Genomic DNA, 11,062 nt, shown 5'->3' with positions numbered 1-11,062 from the left:
CCACCACCACCACCATCACCATCATCATCATCATCATCATCATCATTTCCCATGCCTCTTTATTCAAGAAAAGCTATTTCCTATTCAAGTACCTTCATTATTATCATTTTTAAAATTTTACTCACTTATTTAATTTATATTCTTAGCTTTCATTTATTAAAATATGATAAGTTCCCACTTTCCCATTATACAAAGCAGGAATTATGTCTCTTCTAAGGAAAAAAATCTAAACTGCCCATCAAATATGATTTAAAAATTTATAAAACCATCCATTTTTTTCCTTCCTTGAAACAATAAAAACCAGTGCTACATAGTGTGCCTACCACTTAATTTAAAGATAACTAAATTGAACATTTCTCTAATTTAAAGATAACTAAATTGATGGACTTTCTTTTTCTTTTAGAACATTTCTCTATTTTACCTTAAATTACTTTATATTATTAAATAAAACACATTAAAAATGATTATCATAAAATCTCATTATTTAAAAAATAAGTGTTTTTTCCCAATATTATTGAAACTTTATTTTTTTAATTTTTTTTTTCAATTTGAAAATTACTCCATTAAAATTAGAAAGAAATAAAAAAATTGTATAGTGTGGTTTGCAAAAATTTAAATGTTGGAAAAAAAGTTAAAACTAAATCCATACTTTCAAATAAAATTAAATCCCCTGCACTTTCTTACTGGATTAAGGTGTTTCGCATGTGGTAATCAAGATTAATTATTTGAGGTTAGAAATATTAATGCACAATGAACTGTGTTTGTACCTATATGGGAAATAGAACACGCATCCAAATGCAATTTGTGTAGTTAGTAAGCTCACTCATATACTTAGGCGATCTGTGATATTGTTTTTTAATGAAATTAGATAGGGAGGAGTTTGTGTAGTATCAAGGACAGAAAAGTTAATATGATTTGATTAGTATTAAATTGAGTGTTATCATTATATTAAAAACTATAAAATATGTTTCAATAAAATCTTTATAATCAATAATATTATAAATAAAAAATTACTGTATAAAACTTTACTTTATAAAATTTTTGACCAAATACGTAATACTTGCTGTGAAAAGCATAATAAGTTAATACACACCTATGTTTTGAAATTCCAACGCCATCGAGATAGTTCCGTGGTCCTTCCCGGTTTGGTACCTTTTATGCGACACTTGTTACGTGAAACTTGAAAGTAATTCGTTATAATTCAGTTTTATCATAAATATAAAATACCGAGAAAAACCCATTTTAAAGAAAAAAAACGCTATTTATTTTTAATATTTCCGTTACAAATCAGGCACAAATTTAAAGTTGAAAGCACGTTTACTAAAAAATATTTAATTGAAGGATAGTTACACATCAGCCCGAGATAACACTGTTGCTCTTATTTCTTAGAGGAGCGATGATATAGCCACAACTATATACCTATAAGACCTCTATGCTTTAATAGATATTCCATATCTAGGTGTGCTGTTCGGAGGAGCAGATGTTGTAGAGATGCGAAGGCAGGCGAGGTCGGGCCATTGCAACGAGAGGCTGTGTTTTAGGGGTGGAAAGCCCGAACGTCTCGCCCATATCCAAGTCCTCGGGATTCTGGCCATCAGGCAGGCACCAGTGGAATCCATGGATGAGATTAGCCAAACCCAAATGGACTACTTTCAGTCCCAGATTATATCCCGGGCACATTCTCCTCCCCGTCCCGAACGGCAGCAGCTCGTAATCTCTGCCCTTCACGTCCAACGCGCTCCCTTGGAATCTCTCCGGTCGGAACTCGTCAGGATTCTCCCAAAAGCCGCTATCCCGGGCTATAGTCCACACGTTAACATGCAACCTTGTGTTCGCAGGAATGTCGTAACCGCCGACCTTGCAGGCCTCCGTGGAGAGACGGGGAACGAGCATGGGAGCCACCGGGTGGAGCCTCATCATCTCCTTCACGATCGCCTGCAGATACTCCAGCCCACCAATGTCCTTCTCCTCCACCCACCGCTCTCTTCCCACCACTCTGTCCAGCTCTTCCGCCGCCTTTTCGAGGGTTTCCGGCTTTTTAAGGAGCTCGGCCAATGCCCACTCCACCAGCGTCGCAGAGCTCTCGGTGCCGCCCGCTATGATGTCCTGCACACACACAATTCAAATGGTTCAGAGAATTATTAGAAAAGATTGGTCAAGGCGAGAAAGGTTGTAAGTGCATACCTGTGTGAATGCTTTTACTTTGACTCGACTCAGATTCAGCTGGGGATCGTCGGCCTGCTGCAGCAGAACGTCCACCATATCCTTCGCCACATAATTCTCTACGCCCGCCCTTCGCCTTTCATGCTCTTCTATCACCTCCTCCAGGAAAACATCCAACCGCTTGCTCAGCTTCTTCATACGCCTGACGTAACCCTGGAGATCCAACCAGGCGAGCCACGGTATAAAGTCTCCAATATTTAAAACCCCGTTCAGCACAAACAGCTCCTCCCACATCTCCCTGAACTCCGCCGGCTTTATCTTGTTCCCCGCCTTCTCGTCCAAGTACCTTCGTCCCAAAACCATCCGAGAAATTATATTATTGCTAACATTTGTCGTCTCTTCCCTGATTTCTACAGGGAGGCCCCGCCGGCATGTCTCGAACACAGAACGTATCATTCGGCCCACCTCTTCTACTCTAATGTACTCGAAGGATTCGAGTCTCTTGGCACTGAAAAGCTCCATGAGGCAGAGTTTCCTTCCGAGCCGCCAGTTCTCTCCGTAAGGAGACCAGGTGATGTCGGAGTAGTTGTAGACGGTGTATTTCCCGGCTGCCACACGGGGGCGGGAGGCGAAGATGACGTCGTTCGTCTTGAGAAATTGTTGGGCCATCTCAGCCGTGGAGGCGACCACGCAGGGAACGGATCCGAGTCTCATATACATGAGTGGTCCGTACGTTTTGCAGAGTCGATCCAGGGACCTATGAGGCAGTTTCCCCATGAGATGCAGGTGCCCGATTATGGGCCAACCACGGGGACCGGGCGGTAACTTCAAAGAGGGGCGAAGTCGCCTGTAAATGAAATAAGCAGATACGACAGCCACTGTAAGATAGCCCAGAATTCGCATATCTCCAGTGGCGAACACCCGCTGCAAATCCATGGCAAAGTAGAAGATCGGAACTCCCAACATTTAGAAAATTGCTACAAGAACTGAGTTGCTCTCCGTTATGGTGTGTGATAACCCGGGCTAGCCCCATGGTTATATAGTGGAAAAATGGAATAATTTGTGTACAGTACTATACCTCCATTTTCATTCCATCACTTTCTCTGCACTTTCGACACAGCTTACATTTCCATTATAATACATAGGTGGGTTAAATGTAGTTTAATCCTGTTAAACATTAAGTACTGTGCATGCTGTGACAGGTTTCGTCACGTCACATCACACACACCTTGTCACTTGTGTGACCAAGTTACTGTGAAATCAAAATATTTGCCAAAGTTGCGTCTACGCTTTTCTTCTTCACTGCACAACCAAAAGCTCACCTCTGAAAAAAGCAAGGCATATGCAAGACCAGAAAATTTCTGGGGAGGTATTTTTGAGGTGATTATTGTATATTCTTCTTCCGCGTAAAGCAAGTGGATGATAGGCCCATGCTCAGACCTTCCATCTTCAATATTCCAGGTTGCGAAAGTCTTCCTGGAGTCGATATACAGCCATTGTAAAGGGAATCCAGTTATGTCAAATCATCATTTTTAAATAAAAGTGGTGGGTCTTCGTTCAAAAATGCGAAAATTAAGCACCGATTTAGTAGGCCTTGACCAAACCTGGTCAAATTCGCATTTTACAGCGCCGTTAATGTGGATTGACTTGAGGAGCACTCTCTTAATTTTTCTTAATTTTGGGCTTTTATGCGGATTTTTGTTTAAACTCCTCGGAAGGGCTCTTTAATTTTTCTACGTTTTGGGTTTTTATTCGGATTTTTTTTTAAAGTGTGATATATAATTTTTAAATATATAAATTAATTTAAATTTTTTTGTTTTTCTTAATATTAAATTATATAAATCAAATTTATTATTTTAACAAATTTTATTAGTTTTTAGATAAAACAAGGGGTGTTGTTGAGCAACAAGGACTTGGGCAAATTAAATTTGTATGTTTCTGAACTTTGACAAGTTAAATTCAACATTGCATCCATAAACAACGTTATCTCCCAGTAGCATGGACAAAATATGTGCCAAACATTCAATATAGAAGAAATACAGTTTGGAAACAAAGCTAGATTCAGAACTATTTCATGTCAAGCAAGAACTTTTAGCTCATACTAAAAGAAAATCTATCCAGAAAATGTGAAGGGGAAGCTATTCACTTGGAGGGCAGCTATAGCAACAGATGCGACATCACCTGATGAAAATCCTATAATACAATCATAAGTTCATTTAGCAGTAGATCAAAGTGACAATAGAGAAAAAAAGAAATGCATGTATGGTTTTGGACTTATCTTGAGTTTTGAAATGATGATATACAATGGATGTGAATAAACTATTATATACTCTATGAACATGTTACATAACCCACTGATCAGAGAACACAGAATGTAATCTTCTTGATAAACTATAGTGTTTACTTTTGTTGACAAAACAAACCCATTTGAGTAAGAAATCAAAGACTGTTGGTATTGAAGGACTCCAAGATTTGAACATTTTTATTTTGCAGATCATAGACATGGTCTCAATTTTCAGAGTGCCCAAGAGGAATAAATTGATTCATTTTACCAATTATTGCATTTTCTCTTGTAATCTGGAAGTTTCCTTTAGGGTACAAGTCCCCTGTGTTCCCTCATTCTGGTACTAAAATATTGTCCCTCACTCTACTAATAACATGACCAACAATTCCAGTGTCATGCCTTGTGGATCGTGGCCAACAATTTCATTGTCATGGCTTATGGGTTGCCTTTGGCTTGTGGCAGTGATGCATGAGATGTTGCATGCTATCTTATTACATTGATATATCCCTATGGTGGGGTTTAGTTTTAGATTAATACAACAACATATGGTATTTTTTTTCCTCGATGAACAAGGATTTGTAGAATACTTTGAAAGCTAATCTTTGATGGAAAAATGAGGTTGCAATTTTGGATGATAGATGATAGATGTAGTGTCTTAGGTTTCTAATGTTTGGGATTAATTGTGTGGCAAATTTTTACCCTCCACTTAGAGGAAGGCTTGTTATCCAAGCACATCATACTCAACTCCTGCCTAGAAATAACGCAGTTGAAGAACGAGTCATGGACAAGGATAACTCTCCACATGGAGGAAGGCTTCTTATCGAAGCACATCATCCTCAACTCCTGCCTAGAAATAATGCAGTTGAAGAATGAGTAGTGGACACAATAACTCTCTTCTGGTCCAAGATCTTGTCACTTTGCCAGAGCATGTTTTGCTTCTCTTGAAAACATGTGATGGATGTTTTTCCTTATAGAAAGATGAGTTTGAATGTGTGTATGGTGAGAGCCTCCGAAGTCTCGCCATCTAATATTGATAATCTTGTATGTGTTTTTGCTTCCAATTTGGACACCAATCTACTTAATCCTAGGGATTTCAAGAAATAGGACACCATGGGTTTGGGCAGCAAGGTTTTTAAGACCAAAGTTTTGGTGGCTTCTCAAGAAGTGATTAGATTTGAGAAGCCTAATGGCTTAGAAATACAAGAAATTCAAGGGTTGAAGGCTTATGTACCATGGCTATGTAGGTGTCCAGAGGTGGTTTATTTATGATAGCAACAGTTATGAAAAAATAGAGGAAGTGATAACATCCTTGGGTTATTTCAAGGTGAGTAGATATATGTGACCATGTATTAAAACCCAAGATGTTCGCTTATTCCATTGTGCATTGTGAGCTCACCAGGAATGTGAATGGGCGACATTCATGGACGTAGATGAATTTATGATTCCTATAGAATATATTCAGAATGAGACTATGCCAATAGATTCTACTCAATCAGGCCCTACAGTCATGGAAAAGCTAATCAATAATGCAACATCTGCATATCCAGGCTTATTCCAAATAGGAGAAAGTAGAGTTCATTGCCATAGATTTGGGCCATCTGGATTAAAGAAGCACCCAAATAAAGGTGTGATAGAAGGTTACACCTGTAGGCTGAACGAAATACAGAGGCATAAATCTATCGTTCTCTTATCTACATTAAACCAAAGCCTGATAAATACAATCCATCATTTTCATCTCAGACAGGGCTATCATTACATGAACCTTCCTATAGGATTTGCAATGTTTAATCACTACAAATACCAAGTTTGGGACACATTCAAAGCCAAATTCTTCATAAGGGTGGAAACTTATGTAAAAGACTAGCAAGAGAATCAGAACGAAAGTTCCAAGGACCAAGCTCCTAAACTTGTTCTTGCCAACCTTTGCCTGAAACAAACCAAAAATGATCAAATACTCTAATCAACATAGACACAAAAGATTGGTTTACAAGTCTCAAGTATAAGGTACAACTAAATTTGCAAAATTTCCCAGATGCTCGATTTTATATGTAGTATTATGTATGTTATGGATCCTTTGCTATTGTCCAATTTGTTATATAAATGTATCGTAGCTTAAAGTATAATTAAGCATCCATTTTAGATGGGACAAGAGATATGGTAAAAGCATACAAAATGACTAATCTTAGATAGTACTTTGCAATGTAATTTAACATTATTTCTTGCCATAATCAAAGCATAAGAAATAAAAATACTCACCAACCATCTAGGGGACTCTAGAATAAAGAAAAGGCCAAATATCACAAGAACACATGGGATAATCCCTGCCAATACAAATCAAATATAAGTACCACTGCAGTTGTCCCTTGAAATACCAAAGATACACCCTGATTGACATCAATATGATCAATATCTAGATTCATAACCTCTTTGGTACAAAATTGTATTAAAACTTGTTGTTGAGGAATAAAAATACGTCGAGGATAAGATCAAGGCTGCAAAATCCTGTGAGGTTGAGGTGTGATGTGCAATAAGCTGAAGTTTTTTTACAAATCATAGTATGTGAAAGCCAACCAAATCAATGTTACATAAAGACTGATACTGAATCATTTTATTGTATTTTGCAATTATCGTGCATCACTAACAAACTTGAGAAGCCACCAAAACCCATGATGTGATTAATCTAAAAGAATTTATCAAAATGACTATTATTGTCAATGCTTCATTGTACTAACTCAAATTTCTAGGGACCTTTTTACAAGACAAAAGGGCGAAAAGTATGAAAATCTCTATTATCTCTAATTCTCTCTTTCCTAGAAAATAGAGCTGACTCCCATGGTTCAGAAACATCATTTTACAAATCATTAACAGTTAAGGGCAAAAATTTAGACCATATAGGGCTACATACCCTATGGAATGGACATTACGATATAGAATGTACCACAACTCCATACACATGGCAGTAAGCTATGGCACAATGCTTCTTATTTTTATTAGGACTCTAAAAAAGAACCTCAACTCTGAATCAACTCAGAAAATGAAAAAAAAATATTAAAGTGTAACATTTGAAGGTCAATCAAAGAGCAAATTAATCTTCTAAAACTTGTGTCTTTTTCCAAGTTGATAAGATTCAGGCTTCTACCAAGTGATAACATTTGATTCATAATATGTTTCTATGCTCCTAATCTGTGATGTTTGTCTCGCATTAGCAATCATTTTTGGTTCTGCAGAGCAATATACAGCTTTGAAGATGCAGCAATGTGGAAACCCTTAGCAAAGGTAGTTTGATTCATGTTCTCTTGGAATGCCTAATAGGAAACTCACTGAAAGGAATACCTGAAACTAACTGAAACTCCTGCAAGTTTACTGTGATGGATAGATCTAACTTTGGGGATCCCTATTTTCCTAGCTCCTGTTCCATAGATACCTGTAGACACACAACAACATGCATGGACCACCTGGAAACTTGTGGTACCACATGGAAAATTCTTAACCACCGCTTTGAATGAGTTTAGTTTCCTGCACTGACCACCATAGCATCTAATACTTACAAACTAATGCTAGGATTAGTTTTCTCTTGTGAAATATGAACGAACCAAATCAAACATAGTACACTGGAATGTAGTCACCACATGACAAAGCTATAATTAAGACATGGTGACTAATAAAAACTCTAACTTAAAGTAATGCTATGAAAACCTTTCTGATTCCTATAGTCCCATGCTAGACGACAAGGATTGATTAACATAAAATATAACAAAAGTGACCATAATTTAAAAAATTAAACTACCACTAAATTATATATTTTTATTAATTATATAATATTAAATTTATTTATTTATTTTAAATAAAATAAAATATGGCACTATTGACATATATCAATTTGAAAAGAGATATGATCTAAAGCATATATTTTATAGATGATATGATGATACATTATATAAAATTATGAAAATTTAGGAAAGTAAGCTATTTTGTTTATGCTAAGTTAAATGAGACAAGATTTATGATGATTAATATATATTTTATATATCATATTATGATACATTATGTAATATTATGAAATCTTAGAGAAATAAGTTATTTTCTTTGTGGTAGTTTAGAATAAGATTTTGTAGATCTTAGATAGAAATAGAGAATTAAATTGATTAATTAAATAATATTTATAAATTTCGTAATCATTGAAATGTTGAAACTAAAGAATTTATTTTTGGTCATTTCTATTATGAAATATGAGGATAATTTCACTAGCAATTTCAATCTTAAGGATAACTCTTTACATGCAAGAAACTCAAAACTTTGATCATATACTCTTTAGCCACTCTACAATTTTTTTATTTGTTAGAGGATCACTTCATTCTTCTCAATACTCCTTATCCACATGGAGTACCAAAAACTAATGATTAATAGTAGCATCCCTAACTTTAAATCAATGTGAACTAAAAAGACTATCATCACTTCATAGCAACCCCACCAACTTATCATTCTAACTCCACACAAGTAACTAAAAGCCTCTCAAGTTTTAAGTAAAACCAATATTATAAAAAAAAATTGCATATCCAAATTTTCTTTTTCTTTTTCTAAACAATTTTTTACAATTCAAAACTCCTCCTAATTACACTGAAATATTAAAAAAATAAATATAGACAAACCCATATTTCTTTTAGCTCTATTAGATTCCTCTCCCCAAAATCAAATCTATATTATTAAAATTTTAAAACAATATCTATATTGCTGATTTCCATCATTACATTTATTAAACATTTTTCAATTTATACATATTAATTATTTTATATTACTTATTTAAAAAATCAATAAAATAATAATGCCTCACATTTTTACGAAAATGACCATTTTTATAAAGAGCCAATAGAAGATACGGAAGTTTCCTCCGCATTCCAGCTGAATTGCAAATTATATATTATCCCACTTCCGCTTTGACTTCAATAAAAGATCATATATAAAATCCAGGAATGGCACCCACATAGATAAGACGGTGTTGCCTTTACGAGGCGAGATGCATAATTTTTTATGCGACATTCTCGGTAAATGGTTAGCTAAAATATTTTAGTGGTTAATACATAGATGGATCCACAAAATACATAAAGAGCAATACATTTTTTTTATGTATAATAATATTAGCCATGTTTTTAAAACGTTTAAATAGAAGTTGATAACATTATTAAATTAGAATTGTTGAATTGGAAAAGCTGTATTTTGATTTGAAATAATAATTATTGTATTAAATTTAGGTTGTTTAGCAAATTTATGTTACATTGGTTATACATAATTAAAATAATAATTGAAATATTGAGATGATAAAAGTTAACTGAGATATAACTTACCACATATTTTACTAATGAAAGATTTAAAATCATTGTGAAGAAATATTGATTTTCTAGAATGGGCAATTTCTACTAAGAAGAAACAACAAGGACACATTACCTTAGCCTCATTTTAGGCGTTCTATATCATTTTATGAATGAGATTTTATAAAAAAAATTGCCTATGTCTGATACGTCAACATTCAAAATGTATGTTGTATTCTTATTCTCATTTGTATTCCCTATTATTAATGATTATCTCATTTAGGAAATTATCTATAATTGTTGTAAACCAAGACGATGTATTATTACTCTCCATCAAGTTGAATTGGACCCAAAGGATGACAAATTAGAAGAATCCTACTATTGTTTTATATTTGTTGCTTCAATAATAGGTTTTAGATGACATTTTTTTGCTTAAAGAGATATTTGTTTAATGGACTACAGACAATTTCCATAAGTTCTTTCATAGTCCATAACATTCTACATATGCATTTGTGGAGTAACTCAGAAACAATATAGAAAGGGGGAGAGAGGAACGAAAAGAGAGAGGACTTAAGAGAGAGAGAGAGAGAGAGAGAGAGATGGAATTATAGGGGGAGAAGGAAGGAAAAATACATAAAAAGAAAAGAGAATGGTGGAGGTAGAGAGAGAGAGGGAGAGATGGATCCAACCTAGACAAGGTATTATACAAACCAGCCTAGATCCATCTTAATCTTGGATCTATTGATAGAGATCAAATATCATGAGGTGCAAACCTCTTTTTTGAGTGCAAAACTTGAAAAAAAGTTTGTACTTCAAAAGATTTGATACATCTTGGTGCTTGATAAATCTAAGGTTACGATATGGATCTAAGCTAGTTATTTTAAGTATTTAATATTCACTTTTAATTAAGTATTTAACTAATTCTATACAAAATCATATGTTATATAATACTATTATTTTTAAGTGTATTTTACCCATGTTAAATAATTAAGTACATTATATTATTATTGTTTTAAGTGTTATATATCCTGTTTTAAGTTAAGGATAAAAAATTATCATACAGAAGATGCCTCCTCATAAAATAAATTTTCCACATGTTAGTAAATAATTTAAATTTAAATTATTTAAGTTAGTTATAAAATAAATTATAGATGAAAATTATTTAAGTTAGTTATCAAATAAATTATCAATCTTCCTAGAATTAAACTATCATATATTATGATATAGAAGACGCTTTTTCATAAAATTGTCCACATGTTATTAAAATGATATTAGAATTCAATAAAAACAATTATTAGAATTCATCAAA

General features: G+C 34.3%; 1 protein-coding gene and 1 pseudogene across 1 annotated transcript; one reads left to right on the top strand and one right to left on the bottom strand.

The window, feature by feature from the left end:
• Positions 1 to 1,346: 1,346 nt before the first annotated feature.
• On the bottom strand, positions 1,347 to 3,149 carry LOC149254162 (trimethyltridecatetraene synthase-like). Its single transcript, XM_089456997.1, has 2 exons — positions 2,185 to 3,149; positions 1,347 to 2,106 (listed from the first exon to the last, which is right to left on the bottom strand). The coding sequence occupies exons 1-2, from the start codon at positions 3,127 to 3,129 to the stop codon at positions 1,456 to 1,458; spliced, it is 1,596 nt and encodes a 531-aa protein (XP_089313123.1). The 5' UTR covers positions 3,130 to 3,149; the 3' UTR covers positions 1,347 to 1,455.
• Positions 3,150 to 5,425: 2,276 nt separating this feature from the next.
• LOC149254161 (glycosyltransferase family 92 protein RCOM_0530710 pseudogene) lies at positions 5,426 to 6,407 on the top strand (annotated as a pseudogene).
• Positions 6,408 to 11,062: the final 4,655 nt, after the last annotated feature.

This window comes from Pinus tabuliformis, chromosome 7 (assembly GCF_031772625.1).
Source record: "Pinus tabuliformis cultivar Carrire ecotype Pingquan chromosome 7, CPIR1, whole genome shotgun sequence".
In the NCBI taxonomy this organism is placed as follows: domain Eukaryota; kingdom Viridiplantae; phylum Streptophyta; class Pinopsida; order Pinales; family Pinaceae; genus Pinus; species Pinus tabuliformis.
The sequence above is the reverse complement of the archived record's forward strand: the minus strand, read 5'-3'. Positions and strand labels throughout refer to the sequence as shown.